Source organism: Heptranchias perlo, chromosome 28 (assembly GCF_035084215.1).
Source record: "Heptranchias perlo isolate sHepPer1 chromosome 28, sHepPer1.hap1, whole genome shotgun sequence".
NCBI lineage: Eukaryota > Metazoa > Chordata > Chondrichthyes > Hexanchiformes > Hexanchidae > Heptranchias > Heptranchias perlo.
Window position 1 is genome coordinate 18,539,803 of NC_090352.1, and position 18,786 is coordinate 18,558,588.

The 18,786-nt window shown below is 43.2% G+C and overlaps 1 protein-coding gene across 4 annotated transcripts in view; it reads right to left on the reverse strand.

Moving 5' to 3' along the window:
- auts2a (activator of transcription and developmental regulator AUTS2 a) overlaps positions 1-18,786 on the reverse strand; it is a 986,792-nt gene that overhangs the window by 723,442 nt on the left and 244,564 nt on the right. For all 4 annotated transcript variants that reach the window (XM_068008151.1, XM_068008150.1, XM_068008149.1 and 1 more), the window contains exon 2: positions 16,654-16,863. In XM_068008151.1, coding sequence (XP_067864252.1) covers positions 16,654-16,863 — 210 coding nt within the window. The remainder of the gene's footprint in view (positions 1-16,653; positions 16,864-18,786) is intronic.

Sequence of the window (18,786 nt, forward strand, 5' to 3'; positions counted from 1 at the left end):
AGAATCTGTCCTGAGACTGCCCACACACAAACATACACCGTTAATTTTGAGCTGAAGTGCAGACAAATTGGGTCTGCACTTGTCACTATATATGGCATGCATTACATGATGCATATATTCTACATGTACAGGTATAAACAGATACATTTTATACATATATATGATTATTGCTTCAGTCTTTGGTGTGCACCCCCTCCAATTCTCAGCCTGTACCCACTTACTCGCCCCCCCTCCCTCCCTTCCACCCTCCTGCTTCACACACGACACTGAATATTTTATTGACAATAAATAAACTGCATCCACAGCTCTGCTCTTCAGATAGCCGTGCCCCTTCACAAACACAAAGACCCATCTCTTGAATTCTCCTCTTATGTGAAAGAATGGAAATTACCCACCCACTAAATAAAATGCCATATGTTTGGGGCAGGTTGGTAACTGGGAGGCATCCCCTAATACAATGACAATGACCCTTACAATTAGGCAGTACAATATGCTGGAAGATTACGCTGTAATGATAGATTTTGCTCCTGACAGCTGGCAAGGATTCAAGGGTATTGTCTCCTCCCTCTTTCTATTTCTAACTGCAGTTCATTTTGCCTCCAACAAGAGCTTTTCAGCTGTTAGTCTGAGGTAATTACATTTTTGTAAAGAATAATCACCCAAAGTAATTGATTTCATTGATGACCAATTGTCAAGCCTTGTATTCATTTAGTGCTTCCACTGATTTTTACTCATTCTCGCATGATTTCCATCATTATTTGCAATGGTTGCAATCAAAAAGCTATTCAAATGGCATTTGCAGTACCATGCTTCATTGACGGCTGAAATCTTCTTTAAAACACTCAGACTAAAAAGGGAAGGGTTTTCCTCTAATTTTAGAACAGATTTTTAAAAAGCCTGGGGGTTGGGGTGATTTTTTTTGGCACTGATCACGGTGGGACTGCCACCTTTTGCCACATAGAGAGTGGAGGGGAGCAGGGCAATGAGTAAGTGATAGGAATGTTGTGTCAGGGGAACACAATTGTGTCAACAAATGTCACTGTTTTACATGCAATTTAAATTTAGAGCAGATATGCCTCCACGTCATTTATCAATTAAATAAATACAGAAATTGCAGCATTATCCCAAGGGTGTATTTTTTTTACATTAACGCAATTGTCATTTAATCCAATTAGTCACAGTTTCAAAAAATAAAACCTAATTTTACCAATCGTGTTCACTGCAACAAATTACATTCACCACTGGGCACATCCTCCAAAAGCAACAACCTTTAAGTTACTATGTGTGTTTCTAAGGGGTAATACTCAACATTTAAGAATAGGTTAGATAGATGATTGAAGGAAAGGGGAATAAAGGGATACGTGGACAGGGAAGGCACATGAGGTTAGGACGACTGCTCATGCGGAGGATAAACATAGATAGAACTGGTTAGGCCAAACGGCCTGCTTCTGTGTTCTAATTTCTATGGAATTATTTCTAAGGGGTATACAGCATACAATGCCAACTGTTTCTAAGAGATACATATCATGTAATACCAATTGGTTTCTCTGTTAGCAAACACATAACACTCCACATGCAGGACCACCCCCTGACTGAGCCTTGCATCAGACGATTCAGGAGGAAATTGGAGCACAGCTGCAGGCCGAAGAGGTGTACATACAGCTGCTCTCCTGGTCACTAATATTAGGGCCTTCAAGCTGTTGCTGGAGAGCAGTGGCCACTGAGCCCCGAGCACCTCCAATTGGCCTGAGTGAGATGTGTTAAAACAACTTCAGTATTTGCTTTCAGTGTCTTCAGCCTGTTTCTGAGATCCCTGCAGACCCCTCCAGCTCACACCAGCAATCTTCAGGTGCCCCTACGCTGGGATGCAAGAAACAGGAGATCAGGCAGGAGGAGGTGCAGAATGCCCCCTCGCACCTTATTTTAACAGCAATGCTGGCTCTGTGCCTATTACAGGCGCAGGCCCATTTATGCTGCCTCGAAAAGCTCCAGGAAATCTTGGGGCTGTGCACAGGGCACACAGACCTTGACCACTCCCCAAGCGCATTGAAAAAGAAAATCTACCCTAACAAATTTTGATAACTTCATTGAACAATAATAGAATGAAAGAGTTTGCATTTATTTCAAGTCTTTCACATCCTCAGGACATCAGAAAATGCTTTCCAGTCAACTAATTACTTTGGAAGTGCAGTTACTATTATTAACTTTTAGCCTTGGCTTACTGATAGCACTCTCCTCTCTGAGTCAGAAGGTTGTGGGTTCAAGCCCCACTCCAGAGACTTGAGCACATAATCTAGGCTGGCACTTCAGTGCAGGACTGAGGGAGTGCTGCACTGACGGAGGTGCTGTCTTTCGGATGAGACGTTAAACCGAGGCCCCGCGTGCCCTCTCAGGTGGATGTAAACGATTCCACCACACTATTCAAAGAAGAGCAGGGGAGTTCTCCCTGGTCCTGGCCAATATTTATACCTCAAACAACATCTAAAAAACAGATGGTCTGGTCATTTATGATGACCATCGTTGGTAGGAGATTTTATATGGACTATATCAGACCGAGACTCAGACTATAAAGCAACAAACAATTTATCATGAATTAACAGAACTCAGTTCAAATCAGAATGATACAAAAATTGCAAATTTTACTATCTTCCTCAATATTTCAAAACCATAAAGCTACATCTCCCTGATCCACCTCCCTACACACATTGAGCTTTGTAAATGGATCACTGCCATGGAGTCAAACCAGAACAGTTTCCTTGCTTGATACAGATTGACTGATGAACTAAATGCAGACAGCCCAGTAAAACCCATAATTCAAGCCCCCGGCCACAGAGTTGTCTGACACCAAAGAATCATTCGTCCTGCCCCTACTTACGGGCCCAACCCATGACTTCACCCACAGACCCACCTGTCAATCAAAAATCACCATTCTCTGACTGGTTTGGTTCTTTGCTCTGTAACAGAACCTTGATCGACCAGTTTCAAGGTCTTATGAAGCTCGGTCAAAACAAAAAACTGAATCATTTTTAATTTAATTTGCAGTATTCAAACACAGACAATCCTTGTTAAATAATCTGGAACCCCCTTGTGGTTCAGATGTTTTGAAATGAAAAGCTTGGCCATTCAAACAATTAGCTTATTAAACTCTATTACTTGGCAGGAACCAACTGTAAGATTGCTAATTTACATCTTCAGGGCTGATAGAGACAGCTCATCCAGGTTTGTCATCTTGGCTCTGAAGTAGTATTCTCATCTCTGAGTGAGAAGGTCACATGTTCAAAGTCTCACTCTTGGACTTCAGCACAGAGTCTAAGTTACCACTTCAGTGCCGTATTGTGGGACCACCGTATTGCCGGAGGTGCTGCCTTTCAGATGAGATAATAAATTCCGGCCCTGTCTGCCTGCTCAAGTAGATGGAAAAGATCTCATGGCACTATTCAAAGAAGAGCAGGATGATTTTCCCTGTGTCCTGACCAACATTTATCCCTCAACCATCGCCTGAAAAACTGATGGTCTGGTCATTTATTTCATTGCCGTTTGTGGGTCCTTGCTTTGCGCAAATTGGCTGCCCCGTTTCCCACATTACAACAGTGACTACACTTCAAAGAGTACTTCATTGATTGTAAAGCGCTCTGGGACATACTGAGGTGGTGAAAGGTGCTATATAAATGCAAGTTCCTTCTTTCTTTCTATGCAGGAAAATGCGCACACCAACAGCAAATGAGATAAATATCCAGTTAATCTGTTCTGGGTGGAGAAAGGAATACAGTTCGGGACACTGGAAGAACTCCCCGCTCTTATTCCATTAGTACCATAAGATTTTTTTACAACAGCCAAACAGGCCCACGGATTGATATCTCATTTGACGGATGGCACCTCTGACAATGCGCTACTCCCATAATAATGCAGTGAAGTGTCAGCCTAGATTTTCTGGTCAAACCCAGGGGTCGGTCTCAAGTCCACAGCCTTCTGGCTTCAAGAGGAGAATGCTCCGAAACAGATACTAATTTTTGTGAATTTTCACACCTGCCTTCATAAACTCATCTCAACACATTCTTTTAAATTGTACAGAGTATAAAACTGAACTAAAATATCCTGAGCCTCATTTCCCAAATAAGTTGGAAGTGTTCCCATGCTGCTTCTTGTTCATTTAAAAACTTGCTACGTAGCAGTTCCTGTAAAGCAAAATGTTAGTCCTCCTCTGGCTCTCCCAATGGCAGTGACTCTCTCCAATTCTTCAGCCAGGGATGTGTCTGTTGTTTTCTCTAACTCCAGCCTCTTTAGTATTATTCCCATACTGCTGACACCCAAGATTCGCATTTGGTCAGCCAGGTTCCAGAGAGAAAGGCAACGGCTTCTCAGTCAGAAGGATTAAAAACTTCTTTGCATAGTTTAAGTTAAGAATGGTCTCATCCAAATTCAAGATGGTGTTAATCCATCTGATCGAGAAACAAGACAAGAACAAATGAATTAGATCCCAAACTGTAACCCTCTAAAAAAATGTGATTTTTTTTTCATACTTTTCAATGAGGTGTTACATTTTTGGGTTTTACATGAGTTCAGTGTCACCGTACACTCCTGCAAAGGTTACTTGTATTCATTATGATCTGGAGTGTACCTTTACTTGCTGAACATCTAGGTAAATGATAGCTACACCCAGGGATCAAACAGAGAACGCTCTAGACCACTTTCTGGAATATACTACGTGCTACTCACTTTGGTAGGAGGATTTAAAATGGACTCTATCAGACCGAGACCCAGACCAGAAACCAACAGACAATTTATTTATCACTGAAAGATAAATGAACAGAATTCAATTCAAATCAGAATGTTACAGAAATGGTAAAGTTTACTATCTTCCACAATATTTCAAAAAAATAAAAGGTACATCACCTTGATCCACCTCCCTACATACACTGCCATGGAGTCAAACAGAACAGTTTCCTTGTTTGATACAGATTGACTGATGAACTAAATGCAGACAGTCCAATATAAACCCATAATTCGAGCCCCCTGCCACAGAGTTGTCTGACAAACAGGACTACAAAGAATCATTCGTCGTGCCCCTACTTACGGGCCCAACCCATGACTTCACCCACAGACCCACCTGTCAATCAAAAATCACCATTCTCTGACTGGTTTGGTTCTTTGCTCTGTAACAGAACCTTGATCGACCAGTTTCAAGGTCTTATGAAGCTCGGTCAAAACAAAAAACTGAATCATTTTTAATTTAATTTGCAGTATTCAAACACAGACAATCCTTGTTAAATAATCTGGAACCCCCTTGTGGTTCAGATGTTTTGAAATGAAAAGCTTGGCCATTCAAACAATTAGCTTATTAAACTCTATTACTTGGCAGGAACCAACTGTAAGATTGCTAATTTACATCTTCAGGGCTGATAGAGACAGCTCATCCAGGTTTGTCATCTTGGCTCTGAAGTAGTATTCTCATCTCTGAGTCAGAAGGTCACACATTCAGGCCTCACTTTGGGACTTCAGCACAGAGTCTAAGTTACCACTTCAGTGCAGTATCGCAGGACGACTGCATTGTCGGAGGTGCTGCTTTTCAGGTGAGATATTAAACTGAGGCCCTGCCTGCCTGCTTAACAACAACTTGCATTTCTATAGCGCCTTTAATGTAGTAGAACGTTCCAAGGTGCTAAAGTAGATGTAAAAGATCCCCTGGTACTATTCAAAGAAGAGTAGGATGGTGCCCCCGGTATCCTCACCAACATTTATCCCTCAACCAGCACCATCAAAAACAGATTAATTGGTCATTTATCTTATTGATATTTGTGGAACATGCAGTGAGCAGATTGACTACTGGGCTTCCCCATGTTACAACGGTGGTTACACTTCAAAAGTAATTAATTGGCTGTGATGTGCTTTGGGAGGTGCAAATTCTTTTATTTCTGGTCGGTTTCAATCTGTCGCTGCTGTTTCTTTCTCTGTCCTCTTCTGCCTCACCCGTTCTCTTTCCTCCTGATCCTCTCTCCCCGACTTCTTCTGGGCCTCAGCGGCTGCCTTCCCATTCCCAATCACTGATGCTTTCCCCTATTCCCATCGTGACTCCTACCCCTGCAACTTCCCACTACCCCCTCCCCTTCCTCTCACCCTCATCACTAACTCTACCTCTTCCCCTTTTCTTTGTGCCTAGCAAGGAGTCAACATCTTCAGGAGAGAGAAGAAAATTAGCAGAAAAACAAACGTCTGGGCTAAGCACTGTATTGTTGACTTACAAAATAAACTAGTGAATTACTTCACAGCAGAAGCGAGCATTTGTAATTAAACATTGGACAGTAGTAGCTACCAAAAGAGCAAGAGATAGAGGCCAAGTTAAAATATTAAGCAAGTTTCCATTGAAAGATAATAAACAATCACAACCAATGGGCCTCTGTCCTTCTCCTATAGTAAAGAAAGAAAGAACTTGCATTTATATAGTGCCTTTCACAACCTCAGCACGTCCTAAAGCACTTCACAGCCAACAAAGAACTTTTGAAGTGTAGATGTGGAGATGCCGGTGATGGACTGGGGTTGACAATTGTAAACAATTTTACAACACCAAGTTATAGTCCAACAATTTTTATTTGAAATCTACAAGCTTTCGGAGGCTTCCTCCTTCCTCAGGTAAATGAGGAAGGAGGAAGCCTCCGAAAGCTTGTAGATTTCAAATAAAAATTGTTGGACTATAACTTGGTGTTGTAAAATTGTTTACAATTTTGAAGTGTAGTCACTGTTGTAATGTAGTAAACGTTGTAATGTAGTTAAGTAGTACTACACTGCAGCTCTTTATTAATTGTATGGTGATCTCTTAACTGCCCAGCACCTCACTACTAACGAGAGCGGGAGGGCCACCACAGGGTGTACTGAGTAAAAAAAAAAGATTTATTCCATGAAAGTGCCTGACTGTTTCTGGTGATCTAAAAAATGTCACTATCTGCTTTATGACTAGAGTGACAGAGAGCTTTGTCAAGCCCTGTTATGGAAATAGTTGCAAGAACTGGTTACATCTGTCGCATTGAATTTTGAATTCATCAGTTAGGGGTCGATTTCCACTGCAACTTATGCTGACTCTGGCCACAGTGCAGCAATATAAATAGGCTGCGTTACTTCCACCCGCATCGTGGAGCACCACTCACAAGCTGATTCTTCCCATGCCGCCAGTGAGTGTAATGGGATGCTGCTACTGGCGCTGAAACCTCAAGGCACCCATACAGGCCAGCAATGTGGTGTTACCCCTTGCCCCTTTGGGAGAAGGCCTGCAGTCAGAAGTTTAAAGTTAGCACTGTGATTTTTGAAACGGCATGTGCGCAAACTCTGAAATCAGCCCTGCAATAGAAATGGGACAGATTCCAGGGCACCAGTACACTTGCAGTTTGTGAAACCGCGGTATAAATGCAACATTAGTTGTTTCATAATAAAAACAGAAAATGCTGGAGAAGCTCAGCAAGTGAGGCAGCATCTGTGGAGAAAGAAACAGAGTTAACATTTCAGATCAAAGACCTTATGTCAGAACTGTTCCATCTGAAACGTTAACTCTGTTTCTTTCTCCGCAGATGCTGCCTCATTTGCTGAGCTTCTCCAGCATTTTCTGTTTTTATTTCAGATTTCCAGCATCCGAAGTGTTTTGCTTTTGATTTTGTTGCTTCATAACAGAGTGATTAGTTCTCTGGCTGCAACACTTCAGACTGTGTGATGTGAGCTAATATATGCCGTCCAGTAGTTCCTTGAATTGTGAGGAGCTTTGCCACGGTTTATTCCAGCCTGCAGTACCAGTCAGTTGTGGTTGTTCAGTCATGAAAGAGAAGCATGTGATAGCAGCCTCCATTACCATTATAATACTGCACGTCTTTTCTTCTTCATTGACACAAGATGCGCCTGCCATTGAGAAACCCCTCCCACAGAAGTGCACACACACACACATTTTCATGTTCAATTAACAGCTCACAGAACATTATTAATGAAAGCAGCTGCTAAAGAGCACTCTGATCCAATGGAGGACTGTAACCCAAGCTGTAAATAGCACGTTGTAAATTGCTTGTTACTGATGCTGTCAGTGCGTGCTGGGAGAGCTCAGTCAACACCACCATATCCATCTGTTCACTTTACACTGAGCCACCCGCCCACTCTGTGCAGCCATCGTTAGTGCTTACCTACAGTTGTGGGGAAGACTGGGTAAACACTAATTAAATGCTACACAATTACAGCAGCTTTAGTTACTTATCTGGTTTACTTCGAACCATTGACATTCCTTTTGATAGTTGGGAGGAAGGTACAGAATGTACAGGTTTTGAAAACACATCAGCTGTCACACGTCTGAACTCACCAACTAACAAGGTAGTCAACAAGGGAGGCACTGTATTTTCTTATCTGCCATTGAGTGCAGATAAAGTCCCATTTATTAGTTCAAGAACGAGCAAATGGATTTCAGTTCACGGAGCCAATTCTAATTATAACAGAAATGGGGATCTATCCTGCTTCCAGCAATAATATTTTCTACATTACTAGTTGATCTCTGGTGTCATTGCACATGCTAAGCCAGAGAATATGGTCTCTCTCTTACCTGTCTCTACTGTCATGTTGCTCAATTCCTGAATCTCCTCTGCTCTCCCCCTTGCCCCATCTCAATCCACTGTCATTCACTTCACCTTTAGCCTTCCATCCATTCCCCCACTCCCAGTTGCTCTCCTCAAGGGCAGGTGGTAAGACTGGAAGCCCCCCCAACATCCTCAACCAGTTTCCCTCCACCCTTCCATTCCTGTCAGTTTCCCTCAAAGAGTTTGCTTTCAAAATTCAACTTGTTTTTTAAAAAAAGAAATCAAATTCAAACATATGAACCATGACAGACAGGAAAAGACTCACTGGACCATCCAGCCTGTCCCACACAACTGCAATGCCTTGTGCATCACAATACATACCCTCTCCATCCCACCCGAAAGCCATGTGATCTCCTGGGAGGGGCGAGAAACCAGATAAAAACACAGGCCAATTTAGGAAAAAATAAGCTAGAAAATTCCTCTCTGGCCTCCTTAGGCGATTGAAACTAGTCCAGGAGACCACTCTGGCCCCGATTAATGTCATGCAGTATTTACCTTTTGTATGAGGTGATCTCCACCCCAGTCAGAAACAGGTCCAGCTGTCATTTGAAAGAATTCAGCAAACTGGCATTCACCACACAAGCCGGCAGCCTGTTCCAGAGATCCACTATTCTCTGGGAAAAGAATGACCTCCTGACATCCAACCTAGTTCTGGCCTTATATAACTTGAAATTGTGACCCCCCCTGGTCCTCCCTAACATATTCAGTTGAAACAAGCTGTCTACACGAACACAATCTATTCCCTTAATTATCTTATAACCCTCACCCCTATGTCTACGCTTCCCACCACATGAGGAGACCAAAACTGGACACAGTATGTTAACTGAGGCTTAACCAAGGTCTTGTACAAGGACAAAATTGTATGCTTCGTCTTATAGTCAATTGTCCTATCAATACACCCTAATACCATATTCGTTCTAGCTATCGCTTAACAGCATTGTTGATGAACCTTTAGAGATCTATGCACCAGAATGCCCAGATCTTTTTCTTTCTCCACCGGCTTGAGTACTTTTCCCTAAAGGGTGTACATAGATTCACCATTCTTCATGTCCACATGCATAACGCAGCATTTTTCTAAGTTAAACATAATTTACCAGTCACACCTCAACTGCCAAGCGCATCTAATCTCCAAGCAGATGCAAATCCATCTACAACCACTTTCTACCTACGGTCTTTCAGCCAGTTCTCAATCCAGCGCAGTGGATTGCCACTAATACCTGAGACTTCGATCTTATAGAGAAGCCTCTATGCAGTACCTTGTCAAAAGCTTTTTGGAAGTCTAAACAGGCAATGTCTACTGGGCTTCCCTCATCCACTATCTTGGTGACTGATTCAAAAAATACAAATCAAATGTATAAGACTTGACCTTTTTTATAGCCATGTTGGGTGTTCCTAATATGTCTTTCACTGTCTAAGTAGTCATATATTGCATTCCTAATAACTCTCTCAAGCATCCTCCCTATTTATGAGGTCAAACTGATGGGCTAATAGTTACCCGTGTCCATCTTGTCTCCTTTTTTAAAGATGGAGACTACTTTAGCCTCCTTCCAGTCTGAGGGAGCCGTCCCAGAGTGCAGTGAGCTATTAAAGATACAGGCGTGCAGCTCGCACAGCACCTGTCCCATCTCCCGGATGACCCTCGGGTGGATATCATCCGGACTGGCTGCCCTATCAATTTTAAGGTTCCTAATTCTATCGAAAACAATGGGCTTGATATTAGCAGGGCGGCAGGGCGGCGGGTCGACTGGGCGCGTGGGTAACGCGCCGGGTGAAATCAGTGTGCTCCGCACGGAATCGCAGGCTAATTGGAGCCACTTACCTTTGCTTTCGGTTTTCCCGCTGGTAAGCTGGCCGGCGGGCAGATTGCGCATGCGCAGCAAGGTCTATCAGCTGGAGGAGCCCTATTTAAAGGGGCAGTCCTCCACTGACTGATGCTGCAGAAAATAGGAAAAATTACAGCATGGAGCAGCCCAGGGGGAAGGCTGCTCCCAGGTTTAATGATGCCTCACTCCAGGTATCATTGGATGGGGTGAGGAGGAGGGGGAGGACAGAGATCTTCCCCCTGGCGGGCAGGAGGAAGTGGCCTGCCTCTTCCAACAAGAAGGCCTGGCTCGAGGTGGCAGAGGAGGTCACCTGCACCACCAACATATCGCGCACCTGCGTACAGTGCAGGAGGCGCTTCAATCACCTAAGTAGGTCAGCCGAAGTGAGTACACTTACTCATTCCCCTACACTCCGTCTGCCACATCACCGCCCCCACCCCACATCTCCTTCTGCACTGCCAACACTACTCTGTCACATCACTCCTCACACCCACTCAAACCTCATCCTCATCTTACCTGCACTTACTCACCTCGCCAGTACTCATCCCACCACTACCACTCAACTCAATCCTCATACAATCTCATGACTCTACCTCATACTCACCCTCTCATGCATCTCTTTCACGGTCAGCCTCACTCAACCTGCCACTACCTGTGCTGCAGCCACAGGACATGCATCACATATGTGCAGTAGGAAGCGTAAGGCAAACGTGTCGTGCGCATGAAGGGGATGCACAAGGGTGTTTGAGGGTTTGTCATGGTGTTTACCTATATTTAATTTCTGATCAACTCACATTACGTATTATATTGTCACCACTACTGCCACGTCTTTGCGAATCTTGTCTGGTTTGTACAATAATGCCCTTTCCTGAGGATCACTATAAAGACCCACAACTGATGCCACCCATTGTGTCACTGCAGAGTGGGTGTAGGTGTATTTGCAGGGCTCTTTTGTGCAGACGACTGAGAGACGTCGGCGATGTCCCCGGTTGCACCCTGGAAGGATGCGGAGGAGAAGTTGTTGAGGGCAGTGGTGACTTTGACAGCGACAGGTAAGAAGATGGTTCTCGGGCCAGCCGGGAGCAGCTCGGCATGAAGGAGGCTGCAGATGTCCACGACTACATGTCGAGTGACTCTGAGCCTCCGTGTGCATTGCTGCTCAGAGAGGTCCAGGAAGCTGAGCCTCGGTCTGTAGACCCTGTGGCGAGGGTAGTGCCTTCTGCGACGCATTTCTCTCTGCGGTTGCCCTCCCTCCTGCTGTGCAGGTGGATGTGTCACAGCACTGTGTTGTGGAGCTCCACGTGTCAGAGGTGGACGGCGTAGCCGACGAGGCTGGTGATGCTGTTCGTCCTCCGAGGAGGTCATGACTTCAGCTACGGCGGCCCCCATTTGGAAGATGTACATTTGAGGGGGTCCGCAAGGTAGGTAAATGTGTCTGGACACCGGGGTAAGTGTGCAAGTTTGTGAATTTTATTGTTTGGGGGGAGGGTGGTGGAGGACAAACTTTGTGCAAAGTGACAGAGTGGCCTCCTGCAATGAGTGAGGGTCTCCCCCCCCAACCTGTCGAATGGACCTTTGCAGCTGCCACAGGCTGATGGCTGCAACACGTCCATTTGAACTGGGAGTGTTTCCCCCAGTACGGGAAACAGTCTCAGTTGATTTCAAAATCGCAGCCCTCCTAAAATATCAGGTCAATCAGGTCTGTAAACAACCTGAAGTACCTGTTTCAGTACTTTAAGTGGCACCCTGCTGGCTTTAATTTCTGGCGGGAGTCCCACATGCGGGGGCTGCATGCGCATGTCAGCGCATCACTGGGGAATCCGGAAGTGGGCAAGTTGGAACCGGGCTCCAGACCCGCCCCGGGAATCCAGGATTTTCGCAATCCCCCCCCGCCACGAACACACCCGATCGTGGGTGCGAAAATCGAGCCGAATATGTTCATCTATGTTAATATTAACAGTTTTATTGTTAACATCATTGAATTCAAGACCGATGCAAAGTATTCATTTAATATTTCCACCTTACCCAATGAGTCCTTAGTAACCTGACTCTTCACATAACTGAAAAAGCTTTTCCCATTGCTTGCACCATTGTCTATGATCCTCTTTTCCATTATCCTTTTATCTGATCTAATAGCAACCTTAGTTTTCTTTAGCTGTTCCTGGTACCTAACTTTGTTTAGTTGAGTATTAGATTACTTTAGCTTGCAGAATCGTTTTTGTCAACACATTTGATTTTAATGACCTAATACTGTGGTTATGATAACTGTTCTAAACACTTGCCATTATCCTGCTGCCTCTCCATTCTCCTTGAATGGTAAGTTAGTGCCTTCAATTCAGACTTTGCAAGCTAAAACTTACCAAATGTAAATAAGAAATTCAAAATTAAGGCTACTTTGTAAATTGAACCAGAGGCTAAAGCCTGACAGAAGGAGGGTCATCTAAAATAAAAGCAAACTGGGAAGCGCTGCACTAAATACCCACTGCATTAAACAAACAACAGCAATCTTTTTCCAACACCACAGAGGTGAACAAAATGTTTTCCATGTGTAATTGTTCACATTAAGCAATGGTGAAATACATGGGGAATTACTCAGTGTTTGATTAAATGTTCCTTTTAAATGAAACATTGTCATTAACAGAGTGCCCATAATTGGCTTGTATTGTATTTATCTTAGCTGGGAAAGAAGCCAAATGCTTGGAGATTAACCTTCAGAGAACTAAGTTTCCTTTGCAATTTTCAAAGTACACAACACTGGGGTAAATTTTAACCCCCAAGAACGGGTGGGCTGGGGGCAGGTGGGGAGTAAAAATACTCCATTTTCAGAGCGGGAGCGTATCCTGGCTCCAACATGCCTACTTCTGGGTTTAACCCAGGCAGATTTGTCTGTGTATGGAGAACAGACTCCAGGAAGTCCCGTTCCCAATTAAAGCTGGCGGGCCGATACTTAAAAAGGCAATGTACCTCATTGATACACTTGAGGTACATAATATTTTGTGTATGGGAAAACTTAAATGAATTTAACCTTACCTGTTCGGGTTTCCCATTGCTTCCGAATCACGTCAGGTGAAAGTAAGTGGGAAGGGCCGGATCCATGAGGTGGGTGCCTTTGTTGCACAGCTTGTGGACCCGGAGGAGCAGGAGTGCTTCATCCAGGCCCAACAAGCTCACCTGACTAACAGGAACCCCGCCATCGGCCGCCCTCCCACCCGATCTCCAATGCTGGCTAACCTCCCCCAACCCGATGTCCGATGCTGGCTGACCACGCCCCCCCAACTCCATTCCCCGCTCCGATTTTTTCCGAACCCGATGATCTCTCTCTCTCTCTCTCTCTCTCTCCCCCTCCCGCCCCCCCCCCCCCCCCTCTTTGATTTACAGCTCTTCTCACTGCCAAAAGTCAACCAAGTCTGTCAATCTGGCTACCTGGTGCGTGGGAAACCCGGAAGTTCAAATACTTACCTTCAATTGAGTTGCGGTCGCAGATTGCGACGCACTCAATTCACTTCCGGGTTCCCCAAGAGAATATGAGTGGGTTACCAGCTCAGAGTAAAAATTATGCCCACGGTTTCTGTAATAACATCTGTGGAACTTCCAGCCATGAATAGCATAAAATTACAGCAATGTTCAGGGCCACTGACCATTCCCCTTGCCCCCTGTTCTTTCTGAAATGTAAATAGTTGAATGCTATCACAAGGGCAATTTATTGAGGAGGAAATGATCATTAGCCAATGATGCAAATATATACTACATATTTATTCCTGAAAGAGTCTCATATTCCTCTGATGATCAAAAGACCATCTCCCAAACACTGCTTGCATCAACTTTGTCCAAGTGGCTCTGTGAATCTAATTTTGGGAGCAAAATCTACACCACAATATATGAGAATGCTTGGACCAATTGTAGAGAAAACAAAATTGGACTGAATAAGAGATTAGTCCATTAGAGAGAGGCCCAGTGTTGCTCTCACATCAGAGAAAGCTAATAGCAATATTTCTCTCGAAATCCCCCAAAAGAGTACATCAGATCAGTCCTGGGGAAATAAGTCCTAAAGACAAGACCTAAAAATATTGTGTCAAATTACACAAACTAAAAAACTTAATAACCATCCCCGCTAATAGTCAAAGAATAACTTGTCTTTTATGAAGACTATTGCAATCGATGTTATATGGTCTCCAACTGACAGGTTCAAGCAACCAGTATAATTGGATTGAAGTAGTCTCTTAAAAATTTATCATCCTATTTAGGTGCAGATCACTACAACAATCTTCAAAGGCTTAAATAACCCTATTTAATTGCATTCATTAGCTTGAAGTGGATGGAATATGACACAAATGGTTTCTGTCACAGCACTTGTTGCTATAATAGGCACAAATTATACTTTCAGATGAAACAAATAAACAAAATTTGAGGGCTTTTTTCTATGTGGAAAAACATCACGCTACAATGAAATGTGTACACTTCTATTTAGATCTCCTTCAGGGCTGGATCTAATTTCCCCTCCTCCAAGGACATATTTGATCTGTGTCCACACTTCACCATGCTCTGTTACTTCAGTTTTCAGCCTGTTCAAGCACTTGTTAGCTCATTTATTCACAATACTCTCAGCCCTTTCTTCCATCCGGCCTCGCTATATATGACCTGGTTTCTGCACAGTTCAAACAGATAACTTGAGCTCCATTAATTCAGTCTTTCATCTTTATTAAACACAGTTCAAGTTAACAAGTATCTATTTCTGTATATCCATTACCTTCAAGAAGCAACTGCTTGCCCTCATTCTAAGCCATAGACTAAATAATGTTGCAGAAAGAGTGCTGTAACTGAATGACAATAAGCTATGACTTTGACTAGAAATGTCAAATGACATTCTGAAAGTATTAGTATTAATCTACCATGGGAATAATGAACATATCAACACTGAATCATGATATTATTCTGGAACTCTACATTCAGCATTTGAATTGCAAACCACTGGAGAGTTAAGCCACAACCTAACCACACTATCAGAACACATTATGGAAAAGGGAACGTAAGACAAAGAATCGGGGCATAACTAGCTTTGCGATGAACAGAGGACCTATCATTATGTGTCTCACCAAAATGTTACAAGGATTTTTACTCATGTAATCTACTCTTCATTTTATTCTAACCTGATGCAGCCAAATGTGCTTTGCTTTCTGAAGAAGATTCTCCCCGCATTTCCCCAAGTCCCCGCATTTACTGGTTTTCTACTCACAGTTCACGATGAAGTTAACAGATCATGGGAGTTATATTGTTGGTCACTAACTGTACGCTTTTCCACAGTTTCTCATTGAACCCCATGGGATTTTCTTTCTTAAGAGTTAGCTAAAAAGTAGGATACTTCCAACTTCACCCTGGCATTATGACTCAGCTCTAAACTCTGTAGGCCCTTGCCCAAAAAGCAGAGGTGGAGAAACTGTGACCATTGTGACTATTCTGGCTCCAACTGAAATTTCCAAGGAGCTGCACACAGATTTGCTGAAGTGGCTTATTGTCAGTAAAATTCAATCAATGGAGCCAACCTTCCACTCAGTTTAGAGTCAAAGCCACTCAGCCTATTAGTGCTGATCACCCAAACAACTCTTCACGTTTTTTTTACAGTCAAACGAGCAGTGTGATGTTAGTTTTGGTGTGAATAATCAATTGTAGATACCATTGCCACGTTAATACAGTCATTAGCTCAACTAACAGCTGTGGAAGAGTGCCACCTATAGGAAAATCCTTTGCAAATATGATTAACTGGAAAGCTGAGGGGTCAAAACTGATATCGACTTGGCCAAAGCTCTTGTTCTGTTTGCCACAGCACTAAACCAGAGTATATCTTTACCTCCCACAGTTACCATCCATATGACTTCAAAGTGAGGTTTCTGAATTATTGACAGTCTAGGCCAGTGGTTAATGTTCACTTACACAAGGTCGAGATTGATCAGAATCATTTTGCTTTGAATCCTTAACAACCTCTGAGAAGAAACTACAAACAGTGTGAGGTGGAGAATACTAAATTATTAAGGTGTAATAGATAGACTTCAAAATACATTGTGCCTCCACCACCCTTTTTTTATTAAATGATCTGCCCACTCTGAATTTAGGGAAACTGTTGAGTACTGGCTCGGCCAAATCAGAGTGGAGCACAAAATAAAGTGGTAAACTTGCATTCAAGGGTATCTCATATCATGTTCACAATTCCTGCCCAGAAAAAAAATGATCAGTCCTACCTGTCTGTTCCTCTTCTGGAAGTGCTTCTGTTTCCCATGGCCATGACTCAAGCTGGGGTAATTTTCCCTGTCGGAACTTTGATTGCGGTAGCTGTGTCTATTCTTGTTGGCATGGAAACTCAGGCCATTTTGCAGTTCATTGCGTTTTTTCTTTGCAAGAGGATTCTGAAGTTTCTCTAAGCGCTCGTGGGGTTTTAGTGCGATGTCCTTCTGCAATAAGAAAGGCATTCCATAAATCAAGTTGTTAATTACCACCATATTAATATTCTTTACCTTATTCACCAACTGTATCATAACGGTAACTGTTCAACCTGCAAAAACACATCTGGCTCCATTGTAATGACTGTATCTTCATAAAAAAATCCTTCTAGTTAGCAAACTATTGTTCAGACGTATAAATGAATGGCCAATACCATAAATTCGATCTCCTGCAATTGAATTGCCAGTAAATACCTGCTGATGTAAGTTTAATATTATAGAAAACAGTTAAAAGACAACAGAACACAATAAAGAATGCACAGAAGTAGTAAATTCAGTGTTTAACAGGAGCTACTGCCATGAGAAGTGACTAGGTTCGACAACTTCTGTATTTTTTGCTAAAATTAAAAGTATATTAAATTTGTATTTGGCTCAGATTTTTTTCACTCTTGCCATTTTTCTCCCAACCTATTTCCATTCCCGAAGATGTTTACTTCTTGCTAGACTATAATGTCATGGACACCGATTGCCCTCATCCAAGTGATCATTATTCAGGTGCGATTGATGACAAGCTAATCAGTTGTGGGTGGCATCACTGCTAAGCCTCTTTCTGTCCGACACCAACTTCCGCACACATGCGCTTCAAGTAACGGTTGCTGGATGATCAGGAATGGGAACCCTGGCCAATTCTCCCCCTCCAACCCAGCGGCACTGAGGTCAAATTGTAGCACCACGGCTGAGATCAGCTGACTCGCACAGATCAGTGATTGAATTTGGAGCCTTTCTGGGTCTGGGTGGCTGAGCCACTAGAGAAGCCACTGCTGAGAATTGATTTAATGCCCAAGCTATGGATGCTGGTGTTGAAAAATGCATCCTTGTTCTTGGTCGTAAGCAGTAATTGCACTAAGCTCTCCAAGGTGAGGTGCAGCACACAGGTCAGAGGCAATGTGAGATTCCTCCAGCCAAAACAATATGCCTGAACTTTGATCACTAAAACATCCTGAACTTCCACTGTTAGTGCAGTTTTCCCACAAAGCATATTATTATGGCCTGTCTGGGTAAGGTTACTCAGTTAGTGACAAATTAAGTGCAATCTGTGTTGTGGACTCACACCCACTGGGAACTGGATGGAGACTGCCCAAACTCATTTCCCTTCGGACTTCATTCAGCTGGCAGAAACGCGAAAGGCTTAAACCCAAAATCCCCTTGGGCTGGATTTAGTCTCGTGTACCCAGAGGAAAAGGAAACTGCTCCATCAGTCTCTGTATGTTTATTTACTATTTTTAGTTTGCATTCAACAGCACCAAAGCAGCACAAAACCAATGCTTTTTTTTGTAGAGCATTAAAGCGTGACGACATTGGTCCCAGCGCGCAAGAACATCTGTTGCGGTGACACTCGATAAAAGTCATGCGGTGTGTCAACAGACAAAGAGCAGCCCTGCGTTGGGCACATGCAGTTATGCTAACAACGTAACCTTTAGAGCCCTCGGCTATGTATTCCATTGGGAACTACTGCGGGTTAAAGAGTTCAAGGAACAATAGCCTTTTTATTAGGTACACACGTGCTCGATTTTAAATGCCTTGTATCATTCTGTTGCTGGCTGTATGGGGTGAAACACAACAGTCAGGGACAACAGCTGGTGCTGCAATGTATGAATAAGAAAGAAAACAAGAAGCTGCATTTATATAGTGCCTTTCACATCCGCAGGACATCCTAAAGCGTTTCACAGCCCACAAAGTACTTTTGAAGCATAGTCACTGTTATAATGTAAGCATGTAAGGAATCTTACAACACCAGGTTATAGTCCAACAGTTTTATTTGAAAATCACAAGCTTTCGGAGGCTTTCTCCTTCGTCAGTGACGAAGGAGAAAGCCTCCGAAAGCTTGTGATTTTCAAATAAAACTGTTGGACTATAACCTGGTGTTGTAAGATT